The sequence below is a fragment of the Eublepharis macularius genome, chromosome 3 (assembly GCF_028583425.1).
Source record: "Eublepharis macularius isolate TG4126 chromosome 3, MPM_Emac_v1.0, whole genome shotgun sequence".
In the NCBI taxonomy this organism is placed as follows: domain Eukaryota; kingdom Metazoa; phylum Chordata; class Lepidosauria; order Squamata; family Eublepharidae; genus Eublepharis; species Eublepharis macularius.
The window spans coordinates 58,397,233-58,414,326 of NC_072792.1; the positions used below are offsets into that span (position 1 = coordinate 58,397,233).

Here is a 17,094-nt window from a genome sequence, read left to right on the forward strand (position 1 = left end):
GTGGACCATTACTGAAGCTTCTTGCCTCCACCGATATATATTAACCAACCACAACCATACGGAAGGCAATATGCAATGAACTGTAACATTAAAGAAACATAGTACAAAACTGAATTATATCAAACAATTTATAAAGTGCAATGTGCCCAGTGTAAATGCAGTCAATATAATGTCAAGTAAATATTACAATGAATGAACCATCAGTAACACATATGAACAAACCAACTGGTTGCATTACTGATGGTTCATTCATTGTAATATTTACTTGACTTAATATTGACTGCATTTACACTGGGCACATTGCACTTTATAAATTGTTTGATATAATTCAGTTCTGTACTATGTTTCTTTAATGTTACAGTTCATTGCATATTGCCTTCCGTATGGTTGTGGTTGGTTAGTTTGTCCAGTGGAGGCACCCCTTTGTTTTTTGCCTCCACCAATATATATGGCTTTCCATTGTTGGGGGAGGGGAGCACGCCACTTAAACGTCTGTGAAATGTCCCATCTCTCTATTTGTCAAATATAGTAATGGTAGTTTTCATTCCAGAAAAGCTTGGCGCTCCACAAAATATCATTACAAATTGCTCTGAGCCACTATTGAAGTGCAGAATACAGTGGACACCTCCTCAGAACAATTATAATTGTGGCATCCCTAGCTATGAAATAAAGGTAAGAGTTCAAGCTGTCGAAAGGCAGTGCAATAAACTTGTTTTTTCAATCTCCATAGCAACACTAAAAATGCAAGTTTAAAATTTGACAGAGTTCAAATTTCTATGGCATCCAATTTTAGTGTTTCTCCACTGTCATAGATAATTTTTTTTCAGTTTGCCTGATGTTAAAAATAAGGAACAATCATATTCTTGCAGACTCAATTGTGCAATAAATCCTACTTCATTGCAAAGGCTAAATATTGCTGGTTCTTGTCAAACATGTAGAATGCTCCCTGGATACAGCTCATCTGGATTAACTTCTTTGGCAGCAGAAAGGCAGGATATAAATTTTGTAAAATAAATAGATTATATTGTTCTCAGTCAAGATGTTCCAGATCCAGAAAGGGAAGACCTCATTTGGGTACACTTTCCTATCAATAGTAAGATAGGCCTATCCTCTTCCATATTTTGCAGCAAGGATGCATTAGATGGGTTACAGTCACATGCACATACCACTTTCCCATTTATGTCTCAGTATGTCTACGTGCAGCAGTATCCATAAGAATTTACATGCCAGATGTCTATCCTTTTTGGCAGTGAAGAGAGCTTCAAAGTGACATTTTTATTTAGTCAAATTCTGCTATAGTCTGACTTTTGCTCCAGGATATGAAATAGTTATACAGATGAAAAAAGTCTCATGCAGTTTGGTGGGATACCACTATTACCATGCAGAAAAACGAGAACATCTATCCATCTCCCCCCGCCCCCCCACTCACGCATCTTCCTCCTTGCAATTTTTAAGAGACATGAGTAAGCAAAATGAGATGATGAAGTAAAAGTAATGGCACCTGGAATTTTGGAATTTACAGTCTTGGGAAGAGGAAAAGCTGCACGTAGTCAGACATGTAGGTTGGACTTCAGGAAAGCAAATCTTAACAAACTGAAAGTTATGCTGGGTAGACTCCCATGGACATAAATACCTGAGAAGGGAGTTCAAGAGGCCTGGGAGTTTCTTAAAGGAAAAATATTGAAGGCACAATTACAAATGATTCCTATGAGAAGGGAAAATGAGAGGAGCCTAAAGAAGCCAAAGTGGCTCCATAAACAGCTTTCTAAAGAGTTGAGAAATAAAAATCATTTAGGAAATGGAAGGAGGGCCTTATAACCAAGGGTGAATACAAACAAATAACCAGTGATTGTAGGGCGAGTGTTAAAAAAGCTAAAGCTCAGTATGAGTTTAGGCTAGCAAGATATGCTAAAAACAACAAAAAAGGTTTTTTTTTGCTTATGTTCAAAGTAAGAAAAAGAGCAAGCATGTGGTAGGCCTGTTGCATGGATAGGAAAGTGAAATTGTAACAGATGGAGAGAGGGCAGAACTGCTCAGTTCCTACTTTTCATGTGTCTGGACACGGGAGAGCTCTATTTTTTCCTTTTGCATTAGAATTAGACTGTGTATGTAAGTATGATGCCTCTCTTTGTCTATCAGAGGAGCTATCAGGAGTCAGAGGAGCTCTGACTCCTCCTCTTGCTGTTCCTGTGTTCTCTCACACAGTCTTGCCAAAAGGCAAGATGATTTTGCAGAGCTCTCCTGTGCAACCATGCCGGTGGCATATTTCTATTCATGTGCAGCTGGATTAGGTGGCCACTTGATAGGGAATATTTAGATTAGGTTTCTGTTTCTTCTGCTATTACAAAAATGCCAAATGAATGTGAATTAACTTCAATAAAGTTTTATTTGTTGCAATATACTGGTTTGAAGAGTGTTTCAGCACCTGTAATTCCATGCTGTGCAACTTTCCTGACTGTGCAACTTTGCTACATTAACGAATATCCCCAATATCCTATATGCAGTGTTACGTATTTGAAGAAACAGTATAAATTAGGGAGGAAGTTAGTACTGGGAAATTTTTTGAAGAAATACAAATAATCTTATCAGTTAATTTCTGGCAACTTTTGCCATTTTTTACAGCTAAGGCATACTGTTGAATGTATGTAATTCTATACAATCAATAAAAATAGAAAAAATGATTCCTGTATTAACATATGGGCCTATTTTGTGTTTTAGGATGAAACTGAAAATACCACTTACTATGTAAGTATGTTTACCTTTATCAACACAGTAAGCACAGCAACATTGAATTTTAAATACAAACTTTTATTCTATAGTATTTTAAAATACTGTTGTTACCAAATATAGTCCAGGTCAGTGCTTCTCAAATGATCTGATGTAGTGGAACAATAATTTTTATCCTAATGTGCCTGGGACTGGGACTGTATTTGTGCTATGTTATTGTTGTATTTGCATAGGGATGTAGCACATCAGATCAGAAAAACTAACATTCTTCACTGTATTAATTGGAATGGGAATGTGCATACCAAGTGTAACATACTCGTGGAGATGTTCCAATTTTAACACATTTAAGATTGACTGAAAGGCTGTGTTTCTGAGCAAATAGTATGAAATTACTATTATTATGATCCAAGAAAAGATAATTTTAGTTATTTTAAACTGCAATGAATAAAGATATTAGCAAAATAATTAATTTGTATTAGTATTTACATTCTCAGATCAGAAGGTTTGGACAGGGTCCCAAGTATATATAAATTTGTACAAGCCAGATCCTGTAACAAAATGTTGCAACTTGTGTAAACAGTTGTTTCCACAGTTGTCTCAGCATCCCTTCACTGTTACATGGAGCATTCAGCTTGGAAGTGTCCATGGAATTCAGAAGGTAGTTTTTAAATAGTATGAAAGGGAGATATGTACAAACTCTAACCCATACAATAAAGAACTTTAATATCATATGTAACACTGACCTATAATGAAATAAACCGGCCAATTCTTTTATTTTCAGGAATCTAGCAATTATAAAGACATCACTGTGAAAGAAAAGCATATCTTGCAGATCCGTATGCGTAAAACAGTGAATGTTCCACGGACACATTTGTATGGTGACTGGAGTGAACAAATTATATTAGGTAAAAAAAGTTATTTTCCCTCTTACTATTTCTCATTCTAAGAAATTCCTCTTAGTTTTACAACCCTCTTGCAAAACAAACAAAAACCAACCAAGGTGCAGGCAAATGTATGGAGATGCATTCAGAATACTCCCAGCTCAGATAGTGCCTGTGTGATCTGTCATTCACCAAAACATGCTGCCGCTATTACTTCCTGCATCTTCCAAGTGGCAGTTGCTTTCCCTCCTTAGCCTTTTAAGGCGTGGATTGAATAGACATAAAGGATTAAGAAAAGGTCTACTGTATTCAGAATTTTCCTCCATTGTGAGACATTTAGATAAAGCCAAGGTAGACCAATAGATGGATTCTTTAAGAAATTTGTTCACTGTCTAGCTTTTCAGCAAGTAAATTCTTAGAAGCTTCCATCTGTTTTAGAAACTTTGTAAGGTGTAATTTTGAAGACTGTCAGCCAAACCAACACTAGACAAAGTAGTATGTCCATTCCCCAACTGAAACTACAATTCTAAAGATTGTCTCTTTCAGATCTCCCACCCAAACCAATTCCACCATCAATAATTACTTTGATATGTGTGGCACTTGGAACCATCCTACTGATCTTGAGCCTGGTTTTTGTCTGTAAAAGGTAAATGTTTATTTACACTCAAGTAACAAAAGATAGCATTTTAGTTGATTTGCCACCCTTTTTGCTGGAGGTTTATATTCATATCGGAAAACCTGATTTAAAAGTTGATATAATAATTTAATGCAAATAAAAGGAGAGTTGTGCATTCTAAGAAAAGCAAATGTACAAACATATAACCTCAGTTAGTACCCTGTGATATAAACATCAGAACCAAGCAGATAATTAACAGGGGGCAGGGTATGGATCACTTAACACAATTGCTAAGCATCAGGGCCTCCTTTAGTCACGCCCCCTTCCCCCCACATACACCAGTATACAAGATGTGTAGTTAACATTATCTTGCACTAAAGTTTTTGGTACTTTGATGCATTTGTATTTAAACTCTGTGCCTGTGTGAAAATATGCATTTAAAAATAAGCACAATCCAGAATGTGAACATAATTATAAAAAATATCTGGCTATTTGTGGGGGGAGTGGCTGAGGTAAAAATTCATCAGGACAACAAATCATGCCCCACTTTCCTTCCTACAGATACCATATATGGCATAAACTAACAAATCCAGTTCCACAACCAAAAAACCTTTTTCAGCAATATAGCAAGAATACAGAGGTAAGCTCTAAAATGTGTTTAATACTATGATCTACCAAAAATTTACGATGATAAAGGCAAATAGCTTTTTTCATTCAAATTATAAAGGTAAGTTTCATGTGAATCTTTACAAGTACTGTTAAATAGCTGGTTCTCCAGTTCTGTACATTCAGTTTCTAGTGACTTGCATGTGTGTATATAAACGTATGATGCAGTTTAACCTAGAATACGTCTATAATGATGTCACAAACAACTAAGGCTTAATGATATGAAGGCTTTTTTTAAAAAAAAAATCACCAACAGCACTCCCACTTTCAACATTTACAACTATAAGAGCTTCTTGAAATTAATTTAGGACTAATGATTTTGTCCTTTTTTATTTATACAGAATTGAGCAATGCATCCACCCCTTATATCATAACCACATTTGTCAAATAGAAACAAAAGCTATCTGGGATTTCTTAGTCAATAACCTTTGAACATATTTTTTATTTTTAAATTTTTAATTTAAACTTGATTCCTTATTAAATATAATTTTAGATGTTTTATTATATTTTATCCCACTCTTCCTCCAAACAGCCAGGGCACATACACATTTTGTCATTATAACAAAGTTCAAGAATAATAAAGGAATTTCTCCCAAAATAAATTGGACTTCCAGGAAAATATATTTGCTGAATTGGCAAGCTTTGAATCACAGAACTGCACTGAATTTGTGAACTATCCAAGATGGTGTATTAAATTTTTATTACAGAGATTGTTCAGGTTCAGCATACTCTTCCGTATACTGGAAGGAGGATTAAACATTTCATTATTTAGTACTGGGCATGTTCATAAAGTTATATCATAAATTATTACATCTAAGTGGAACTGAAATTTATATCCTACCTCTCCAAAAATCTTACCTGAGATAGAATAGAGAACCTCAGGAATTAAAAGTAATGATTTATCTTTCCTTTTTTTTTTTTAAAGAAAGAATGGGTAGATTCGCTACCAGCAGCACATGAGCCTGATGAAAAAATAACTTTCATTGAAGAAGTTACTGACAGCTTTAAAAAATAAAGACAGTTCTTCAGACAACACCTTATGGACCTGAGTAATTTGAAGAAATGCTTTTTCCATCTCTACTCCAGCTTCTTGAAGGCTCAGGAAGAGGCCTCTGTCAGTAATTCACTGTTGTTGCTGAAAGAAAAGCAGCTGGTAGGCACCTTCAGCAAGCAACATTTCAAAAAAGTTGTTGCTTGAGTCCTGCCTATTAGATCAAGGCCCAGACTTATCCCACTGTGCTGTCTTACCGAACATGAGCATCATGGTAATGGAAGCGAGCTGAGGAAAATGAGCAGTTGAGCAGAACTACATGCTCCAAACACCCCTGACAAATTAGTTTGGAAGAGGCCCCAGAAATAAAAGCAAAGTCTGCATGGGGAAGAAAACCTTATTTTAGTTTAACATCTTTTCTACTTTCATCCTACTCACTGTAAGAATCAAGAGCTATAATTTTTCTGAACATGTTCACTAAACTGCTATACTCGCTCTACTTGCATATATGGAATTAATGGAATTTATTCTAGGAAGACTGACATGAAAATCCAGTCACAATGATCAGTTCTGAGTATAAGCAATGCCCCCCCTTCCTGAATGTTCTACTCCTCTACCAGCACCTCTTCCCTGTCAATATCCCTGTATGCCACATCCAGAAGGATTAAGCAAACCGAGCAGCACCACAAGGAATGTACAAGATTATCCCACTATGTTTAATTAGAAAAGGTACACAGTAGCTTTCAAAAATATGGCATAACGTATTGAATGTTTAGTGCTGCTTAGACAGAACTTATAAAAACATACTGTTCAGTTCTATGTAACCTATTTTAAAAAAATCAAAATACTATCCTTGAAATGGTGCTATAGAAATATACTAATTCTGCCTGTTCTCATCCAAGTTATGAATCAGCATCTCACAATGGTAAGACCACTTGTTTCTTATTGCTGGTAACAGTCAAGGCAACTTCATTATGGCAGCTCTATCATCACACAATACAGCCACTCTATACACATTAACCATTTCCACTATGTAAGGCAAAAGCCATTGGACTCAGTAGTTATAGGCAAAAAATAGCGAACACCTAAACATAAAAATGACACAGCTGATTTTACATAAATGTCCTTAATATCTTCAAATGTAAGCTTCTGTAATAATGCATGTTTGTTTCATGATACTGTTAGTCTAGCAACTACTGTTAGACTACCAACATACAAATTAGTCCATTATTATGCAAGCCTTTATTGTGAAAAGTAATTTATACCCACAGTTATTCAGAGAGTAGAAAACAACCAGCGCTCTGCTGCAGGCACGAGAGTCTTAGGAGCCCAGAATTTTTGAGGTTACAAGAGTTTTTACTTTCTAGTAATGTAAGTTTGTCATTGATTTCTAGTATGTCACAGTGCCTCCTAGTCCCATCTATTCAGCACTCAAAATTCATCTGAGAGATATTTTAACCTTTATTATTATTGTATGAACTCATCATCAGATGTTTTATAGCTATATATTGGTATATGCAAAAAGACAATGGATGCATACTCTAGTCATTCTTGCCAATCAAGTAGAACCCATTTGCGTGTAAGCATAACATCAATTACACTTCAGTTCTTGAGCTTATTTTCCTCTATTAAGTACAACAAATTTATTACCAACATATCACTGAATTCAATGATAATAGGTGCTTTGTCCCATTTGCTCTACCTAACCTTAATGCATTTTTTCCAATATCTATGTTGTTGGTTAAGAGCCACAAGAGAAAAAACAAACCTGCTTGGATTTATTAATCTTCCCATAGAAAGTCCTTATTGGTTTCTTTTACAGCTTTTAAATCATGCTGAACAATGATGCATGTTTTATATAAGGAGCAGAAATGACATCCAATCCAATTTCCATTAACTATGTGTACCAGTCATCCTATACTCTACTGCAACTTCATACTTGCCAGCATTATACCTTATATCCAATAGAATGTATCACATCCTTAGTGCTGATGTTCTAGTGGAAAAGAATGTAAATTTGGATCATTAGAATGACAACATATACTGTACTTACAGAAATAAGATCACTACCACTTATCTATTTATAAAAAGTGTTATTTTTCTCTAATGCATATACAGGCTGACAAGGTATTAAGGTATTTCTCAAACTGCTTTTTGCCCTTTACGCGTGTATCATAAACTATTACAAATCGCCTACTTTCTTTCCTCATCTAAATAAGCCTAATTTTATAAAATGAAATGAAGTCTTTTTTTTAAATCTAGAAGTCTTTTTAAAAAAATATAATTCCAGTGGTCAAGTACAATGTCATAGTAAATTCAATACAAAAGATGGAGTTAAGTACATTTATTGTTTCACAGAATGCCCCAAATTTAAAAGAACACAAATGCTAGAAGTTCAGCTGTGCAAACAGTATATAGTGCTTAAGTACAAGTGGGGAAAATATGATTTGTTAAATGAGTACTTCTCCAAACATGATTGTATGGTCCTGTAAAGTAAGACCTGAAACTTCAGGCTGATCTGCAGACAAATGTGGATCAGATGCCTTGGACGAAGGACAACCACCACTATAATAAACACCGAAAACAGACCATCAGTGAGCTGAACTGTCTATTCTGATGCCTGAATACTGGTACTCCAGAGTATATCAGTTCAATAAAGGTAGCTTCTAAACACTACTTGGAAACATGATCTGGCCCCAATAAATAGATTCTGCACAGGAATTTCTGAAAGTCAAATGGTCCATAATGGTTAGTTATGTTACATGATCTGTTCAATTTAACCTCACAATTCTAGTAAGATAGTTAGATTACTTTCTTGAATTCATCATACAACACAAGGACAAAAGCTCCACCCATGCCTCGCAAAACATTAGACCATGCGCCCTTGAAGAAAGCTTTTCCACCTTCGTCTCTTGCTATCTTCTTCCAACAGTCAATTGTTCCAGAGTACATTATGTCAGCTGTGAAGAAAATGAATCAAGCTCAGTGCACCTGTAGCACTTAGTTTCAAGAACAGAACTATGTTAAATTTCTGTCTCAAGAAATGTAAAAGCTGCAGAGAATGGGTGAAAAAATGTTTCAGAGCTCATTCACTATAAAGTAACTAGATAAAACTATGAAGTTAAGGAAACTCTTTCAACTATATACTTATAAAGTAATTGGCCATGGCACCAACTTCCATGCTTTGTTAAAAATTTAACAGGGTGTTGAGATGCAGAAAGGAGAATGCATTTGAATAATGAAGCAGGCCTTACAATGGATATGTGAAGTCAGCTTCAAATCCATTGACTGCAATAGGATTTCACAGTCCATTAAGCATTACTGTAATGGCCTATTTATAAGCTGTTAACACTTTTTATTTAGAGACACTATTAAATCTACATAGTATTTGTCCACCAAGCAAGACTACTACTAACCACAGAAGACTGACAAATACCTATAAAAACCTATCACCTATGTTCAGACTAAAAGTTGCAAAGGCTTTTCCATGTTGAACTTCCCTTTCTAATTGGCTGGTGATCAAGTTAACAAAATGTCAAACTTTCAACAATGCATACTTAAAACAAAAACACAAAGCCAGCAAAAACATATTTCATACTTTTATAAGAAAAAGGTATATGATAAGCACAGCTTACCGCCTTTACGCCCAGACTGCATCATCATACGACGACGCACTGTGTCAAAGGGATAAGACATCACACCGGCCACTGCAGTTACTGTCTGTGCAATCATCCAACTTATCACAATATGTGTGTTCCGAGGATCTGGAAGCATACCTATAATGAAAGAGCAGTTTTTTAAAAAAAAATTAAGCCAGACAAGATGTTGCTTTATACTCACAGCAAGTGAAAATACCAATGTCTTGCACTTGAAAAAATGTCATGAAATAATGCACATATATTATTACATCTATAGTCTTCAAAAAGATACACCATTAGTTTTAATTAACTGAGCAGTAAACATACAAACCAGCTGATGGAAGCTACAAACAAAATTGCTTCATTGCTGATTCAGCACAGAGGGGAAAAAAACCGATTTATTTAAATATGTATACTCTACTTTTGATTCTGCACTGGGGAGAAAGAGGCTTATAACATCATTCTCCCTTCCTATCCTCCTAACTGCTGCCCTGTGAGGTAGGCTAGGGTAACAGACCCAACATCCCCCAGGCAGCTTTCATGATAATAATGAGGATCTGAACTTGGGCCTCCCAGATTCTAGTCCAAAGCTCTATCACAATGCTGGCTCCAATGATATTAGTACTTAGCAACCTAACACAGATTGCTGGAAACTGCACACTGTCATGTATTATCAAGCCTGAAATAGTAAAACTACTTCACATATTTGTCTTCACAAATATTCTGTAGTACTGGATTTTTCTGTACCGGTAGGAAAAGTTTCACATATGAAGTAATCAGTTTTACAGCCTGACTGCGTGTTTAACTCCCAAGAGTTCAACAGGTTTTACTTCTAAGCACAGACATAACTTGGATGGTCCAGGCTAGCCTGATCTCATTAGGTCTCAGACCACCTCTGAATCTGAAAACTCTAGAGTTGTCACAAGTCAGTTGCGATTTGACAGCATGTTCTAACACCACATGGCCTATAATCATCCTCATTTCAGAAAAAATAATTACATGGCACTTTTAGAAACATCCAAGTGGACATGACCTCAGATAATCAAGATAAATCTCGGCTTCTTGTTAATCTACCCGAACATGTCATCTTCAGAGGCCTAGCTTCAGATGCCCCCACCACCTGAGGCTGGGTAGCAATCCAAGAAAGGGCCTTCTCAGCTGTGATACTGAAACTTTGAAACTCCATTCCCAGGGAGATTTGTCTGTCTTTTCCTATCATTGCCTTCCACCAGTATGTGCAAGACTTTTGGGGGGGGGGGGGGGAGGGAGTTGGCACTTCCTTATTAAATCTTTTTAGCCCTCCTCCGTTTATTTAATTATATGTTTTATATCATTGTTTTAAATAATTTATATATATTTGTATTTTAAACACTCTTTCTAATGTTCTGAAATGTGTTTAATGTTCTGACAATTGCTGCCGATTGGAGGTTCTGTATAGGGTAAAAAGGCAGCATAGACATTTTTTAAATAAATAAATAAGTTACCTTTTGCAGTGTCATAAATTCCAAAGTAGGCAGCTCTGTAGATGATTATACCCTGGACAGAGACATTGAACCCTTGATATAAGCCACGTAGGCCATCAGATTTGAAAATTTTTGCTAAACAATTGTTCAAACCGGAGAATTCTCTATCAGCACCAGCCTTTCCAACATCAGCAGCCAGACGGGTTCTTGCAAAATCTAACGGGTAGACAAAGCAGAGAGATGTAGCTCCAGCTGCACCTCCAGAAGCCAGATTACCAGCAAAATACCTCCAGAACTGTGTGTGCTTGTCTACTCCTCCCAAGAACACTTGCTTATACTTATCCTTGAAGGCAAAGTTGAGTGCCTGAGTGGGGAAGTATCTGATGACATTGGCCAAGTTTCCACGCCAAAAGGATAATACTCCTTGCTCTTTAGGAATGCGAACCACACAATCGATGATTCCTTTGTACTGTTTATCAGCAGCAATCTGTTGACTTGCATGTTGTACCTGTAAGAGAAAGAGGCTTTCATGATTACTGAATTCAGAGATCATAATTTAAATAATTTTCAGAGGCAGTGTTGACTGGTTCAACACAGTGCATTTTAAACACTTACAAGAAAATGTGTTCATCATAAGCAAAGTCAAAAGAGTGCCTAAACTATAACAACTGAAGAATGGCTAGCCATCTGAATAAAGCCTTTTAAAAATGGCTAACATCTTTTACTTTTGTCAACATAAGTACACTTGAAACATGATTTCCCTGGCTAGTTTTAAAATAAAAACTAAACTGTTTTAGAGTAATCTGAACTAGTTTTGTAGTCATGAAAATTGTTAAAGAATCAAAAACGCCAAACTACAACCCACCCTCCACCCATGTCTTGCAACACATTAAAACAGTTATTGATTATAAGGATGAAATCAGCAAGTGGTAGTTACAGAATGAGAATTCCATTATCTCCTTTTTAAAAATGAATAAATAAGAAAAATGGATCCTCTCTGAAAAAAAGGACTTAAATACTTGGGAGAGCCAGTGTGGTATAGTGGCTAGTGGCAGATTCAGATCCGGGTAACCCAGGTTTGATTCCCTGCACTCCCATGGAAGTTTGCTGGGTGACTTTGGGCCTCTCTCTCTCTCTCTCTCTCTCTCTCTCTCTCTCTCTCTCTCACACACACACACACACACACAGAGCCTAAACAATCTCACAGGGTTGTTGTGAGGAAAATAGGAGAGAGTGATGTAAGATGTTTGGGATTGTCGTTGGGAAGAAAGGGGGGATATAAGTGAAGTAAAACATTTTTTAAAGTATTTTTAAACAGTCCATTAATTTGGGCAAGTCATGCTCTATAGCCACAAGGCATTTTAACATCTGCTGGTGACACAAAAATAATCACAACAAAGATAACTTTACCTGCAGGGAGCTAACGGACCATATCATAATTCTATACTTAACATAGGGCAAAGTAACCCTCACTTAAACTAACGCGCAACTTAAACTCGGAAAAATAGATGGCAGTATCTGTTTTTTTTCTCTGACAGCAAAGTGGAGAGACCACCAAGAGATCCAGATAGTTTTCTGGACAGGTATGACTTTTAAAAACATCCTTACCTGCTTTCTTCTAAACACCCAGGTTTTGATCCAACCCTTAAAAAAGAGGAAGCTGCAAAATGACTGAAAGCTGAACCACACTCTCGCCAGAAGGTAAGTGGCAAAGCGATTCACGCCTTCCACAGGCAGAGCTGGAGACGCTGGTCTGCAAAAGGCAGCCGCCTTCCAGCTACAAGGCCTGGCCGACCCTCCTCCCTTTCCTTCGCAAAGAGAGGCCGCCCGCTGGGCTGCGCTCAGTCCAGCTGTGACAGGAGCGAGGGGGCGGGGCCGAGCTCAACCGCCGCAGGCGCGACGCCATCCCCCCTGCCCTCTTGCGCACTCAGCGGGGGGCGAACTGAAGGTTAAGCCACGCAAGGGAGGGGGCGGGGAGCCTGTCAAGCAGCCGCATCTTGGGGAGGCGGGGCCTCCCATTCCCAGACGAGCCCTTCCTTTTGCGACTGGCAATTGGCCCAGCGGCTGCCGCCTTTCCTCCTCCCTCATTATACAAAGGGGCACGTAGCGGGGCAGAAAACGCACCCGCGCTTCTGTTTGCGTCACGCGCCTTCAAACCAGCCGGTGCCCGCCCTCGCCTTTCTCCTCCCTACCTCCGCAGGCGTTCTATAACGGATCCGACTTCGCAGCAGGCCGTCACGCGCGCACCGCCCACGTGACCGGCGTCTAGTGGAGGGAGGAAAAAGCGCCAGTGCCCTATAGCCCCGTCGTCTTCGCTGTGACTGTGACCGCCGTGGGAGAGCCCCCCCCCCATCCACAGTCACGACCCACCTGCCTTGTCACATTCCCCCGCCCCCCCTTTGTGTAAGCGCGCGAAACGCGGTCCGACCTGGAGCAAGAGCTTGACTCGCTCTATAGGTGCCACCGCCGTTTTGCTGATCGCTGCGGCCACGCCGCCCGCCAGGAAATCCTTGGCAAAAGAGAGGGCCTGGTCTGCCATGACGACGTCGAACTAGGGGAAGCAGCCTAGCGACGGAACGGCTTAACGCACGCAAAAAGGAAGGCTCCTTTCGTTGCAGGAGCTAAATGGCCGGCTCCCTCGGCCCCGCCCGCCGGCCGGCATTGGCGGGCAAGGCGCAAAGGGGCGGGGACGGGGGGATGGAGGAAAAGAGTTTGCGTATCCTGCGGGGGTCAGCGAAGAGTATCAGCAGGGCTTGAAGAGGCGGGCCGGTGGAAGTGCTTTTCTCCTCGGATAACATTTGTATCACTGGCGAAGAAGCTTGCCGAAGAGAAGAACTATGCTAGAAAGGTGGAAGAATAAAAGGAATTCACAGTGCCAGTGAACTTTATAATGTAATCCAATGCATTATGGTCAGAAAGCGGGATATAAGCCTAACAATGTTGCAGAATGGCTTGCCCATTTAAAACGGAGGACAGGTTGCATTTTATTAATGCCCTCCTTGCACAACAAGCACCTTGCAGGAAGAAACCAGAGTGAGCTGACTGAACTGGAACCACTGTCTTTGATATATTTGGGATTTTTATGTAGTTTGGTTGTGTTTTTTTAAAAAAGGAGAGATTCAGAACTAGCATTTCACTTGGTGGATCCATTTGTTTGTTTATTGTTACGATCATGGATCTGCATATTTTTTTATCATTCATATCCTGTTTATATTCCGCCCTCCCCACGAACAAGCTCAGGGTGGCTCACAACAATAAAAAATGATACAATTTTAAAAACAAGATAATCAAATATCAAATCAGCCAGGAATACATAAAATAGTAAATACGTGCTGCGAGGAATTTATAGCCTCATTAAAAGTTACACAATTATCAAAATTTTATTGTACCAGCTGCTTCCTTAATTTGCATGCTGAAGGATTTTACCAACTAATTTTGCTGAACATGTAAATGTCCCCAACCATTTTCAGCTAATGGTCATCTTTGGAATTTTAAGAGAGGAGTAGTAGCCAGCCCAAAGCAAAGTGGGTACCAAATGAAGTATTGGTGGCTGCTATGGCACTCATGGGTGCCACATTTAAGAACCTTGTAAACTAAGCCATCATCCCATTGCCTGTTCAGGTTGAATTACAAACCCATTGGGGATGACTGTTCTTGTTTGTTGTGATTTTATTGGGTAGAAATGTATTTATTTTAAAGCTTGATTGGGTTCTACAAAGTTATCAGACACTGATTTTATTCTTTTTTATTGCTGAATATAATTTTTGTCTTGATACCAAAGGCACTGTCTAACAGCTTTTCCATCAGTTTAATTCTCATTGCTGAAGCCATGTTGTTACTGTCAGTCTCTGCATTCCAGATCCACCCTTCTTTCCTTCTTTGTGGACACACATATTTAAGGACTGCTGTAAACTTAAACTTGAAATCATATCACCAGGTACTTTTCTTGAAATGTGTTATAACACTGGCTGATAACAGAATATTCTACTCTTTGTTAATCCCCTCTCTGTAATCGTTTGAACATTCAGACTAGAAACAAACCCATTTTTTCTAGAGTTAATACCTTTAGATAGTGCAGTTATTCATGAAAAGCTCTTCTTTGATTTGGGAAACAGATCAAACTGAGGGGGTGCTTGCATTAGAAATGCAGTGAGACTTTGTGTACACCAGGTTACTTACACCCTTACTTATTACTGCTTTTATCTCCAGAGTGCTCCTCTTTCCAAGAGTGTTTACTTTTGTCTATGCAACACACATTTTAAATAATATGTCTTAGCTTGGTATATAAATCCTCTGTAAAATTTGGCAGAGAAGGGTATTGTAAATCTCTGAATGAATACTATTTCCAGCCATTGCAAGAGAGTCTACAGCATGTGTAATATTTTTTCAGTGGGAATGCACCAGTACGGATTACCAGCACCTCTTTATGGAGTTCTGGTACTGCTTGAGACAGAATCAGTGTCATTCACAGCAGCCAGATGCTAGGTTCAGTCAGGGGGGAAACACCACACAACAGAACCAAGCAATAACCGTTGCTTGCTTCAGTTTGGTTTGGGTTGAATGGATGTAATTCTCTTATGTGATGTTGATCCTCTTGCTTCACTTTGGTTCTGGGGGGATTCATTCATGTGCTTAAGTTTGCTTCTGTTGGGGGGGTCATTAGAGGACAGTCAGGAGTAGGTCCCCTGAAAATTTGGTGTAGTTTGCATGAAAAATGCCACCCCAGCCCCCTAGATACTTCCCAGATATTTTTCCCTTTAGGGAATAAAGGAGAGTGGGGGGCACCTTCTTTGGGGGCCCATAAAATTGGCACCTGGGGTCCAATCTTCATGAAATTTGGGGGATCCTTATAGAACAGTCAGGAGTAGGCTCCCTCCGAATTTTGTGAAGCTTGGTTGGAAAATGACCCCTCCAGCCCTCCAGATATCTCCCAGAGTGATTTTCCCATAGAAAACACTGACTGAATTTTTCAGAAATACCTGAACCAAATTAGAGAACCAATTCGGAATTTGGAATTTTTTCTCAGATTCAGTAAAAAGAATTTAGATTTACCAGGGCGGGGGTGGTGTACACCCCTAACCTCTTTTTTAAAGAAAAAAAGCACTGGTGATATATATCTGGAGTCGGACTGTTCTGTAGATGTTGTGGCACTTAGCAATGCCTTCCATCCCACTAACTTAATTTCTTGCAGTACAGAGACTCTGATCACTCATTGTGTTCTAAGCTCCACCCCTTCCTTGGCCAGCCAATGAGTGAGCAAGCTAGTAACGGCTGCTGCTTTTTAGTTGTCTCTTTAGCTAGCTCTGATATATGGCACCTAGGTTATACCAGATTCATTGTAGAAGAGCCTGGAATTACTGCATTCCTGATTTTATTTCTATTAGAGGAAGAACCCAATGAATCACAAATGTTGCAATTTCTCCTTCTTGTATATTAAGAGAAAGACATCCTAAGAACTGCATATCAGCCCTTTGCCGGAAAGTGCAATGGTAATAATTGAAAGCTTGTGCTTAAGTGAACACTCCTGAGTCTTGCAAAGTCAGTTGGCAAAAACAGCCTCTCATTTACTAGTACATAAATTGTTTTGACACGTTTCACATTTGTGCTTTAAAATAAATTTGTCATATTTAACAAACGTTTATGCAACATGTCAACAAGTGACTCTGCAATTGTAGCAAATGCTTTATCAAGATGTTTAGATCTTCCACCTTCTGTGTGGTTGTACCATTTCTGAAGAACTCTGTGGTGCTTCAGACTGACACATGCAAGTTTCTGAAGGCTACTGAAGACCTTCCTATATCTTTGGACTGAATAGTGAATTGTAGTCTTTGCCTTGTGTATGTCATGTGCCATCAAATTGCTTCTGACTTATGGTGACCCTATGAATTAATGGGGTCTAACTCTTGAAGAACGTAGTGTCACCGATCCCAACATTACTCTGAGTGACTCATCATCTTTGAATCAAACTTTAACACCACCAAGACTAAGCTCTCAATCCTCTAAGTATGCATAGGATATCATAAATCTGCAATTCTAAATACACTTACTAGGAAGTAAGTCTTATTAACCAGACTTACTTCCAAGTAAACATGATTAGGATTGGGGCAGTAGT

The 17,094-nt window shown here is 38.6% G+C and overlaps 2 protein-coding genes across 2 annotated transcripts in view; one reads left to right on the forward strand and one right to left on the reverse strand.

Moving 5' to 3' along the window:
* The window catches only part of LOC129325605 (granulocyte-macrophage colony-stimulating factor receptor subunit alpha-like), a 36,720-nt gene extending 30,712 nt beyond the window's left edge, over window positions 1-6,008 (forward strand). Inside the window, exons 8-13 of the mRNA XM_054973378.1 lie at window positions 551-672; window positions 2,719-2,745; window positions 3,509-3,632; window positions 4,155-4,254; window positions 4,786-4,864; window positions 5,816-6,008. Of these exons, the coding sequence (XP_054829353.1) occupies window positions 551-672; window positions 2,719-2,745; window positions 3,509-3,632; window positions 4,155-4,254; window positions 4,786-4,864; window positions 5,816-5,905 (542 nt within the window). The 3' untranslated portion in view covers window positions 5,906-6,008. The remainder of the gene's footprint in view (window positions 1-550; window positions 673-2,718; window positions 2,746-3,508; window positions 3,633-4,154; window positions 4,255-4,785; window positions 4,865-5,815) is intronic.
* A 2,202-nt stretch (window positions 6,009-8,210) lies between these two features.
* SLC25A6 (solute carrier family 25 member 6) lies at window positions 8,211-13,601 on the reverse strand. The gene is made up of 4 exons (XM_054973379.1): window positions 13,411-13,601; window positions 11,004-11,490; window positions 9,517-9,657; window positions 8,211-8,841 (listed from the first exon to the last, which is right to left on the reverse strand). Exons 1-4 carry the CDS (start codon window positions 13,519-13,521, stop codon window positions 8,684-8,686), a joined length of 897 nt encoding a protein of 298 aa, XP_054829354.1. The 5' UTR covers window positions 13,522-13,601; the 3' UTR covers window positions 8,211-8,683.
* Window positions 13,602-17,094: the final 3,493 nt, after the last annotated feature.

What these genes read in the sequence shown, in the direction of transcription:
- SLC25A6 (XM_054973379.1), bottom strand. Translation starts at nt 13,521, where the DNA reads ATGGCAGACCAGGCCCTCTCTTTTGCCAAGGATTTCCTGGCGGGCGGC. An exon ending in GAGTCAAGCTCTTGCTCCAG is followed by an intron (nt 11,491 to 13,410) that starts GTCGGACCGCGT and finishes TTTCTCTTACAG; the next exon opens with GTACAACATGCAAGTCAACA. An exon ending in AATTTATGACACTGCAAAAG is followed by an intron (nt 9,658 to 11,003) that starts GTAACTTATTTA and finishes CTTTCATTATAG; the next exon opens with GTATGCTTCCAGATCCTCGG.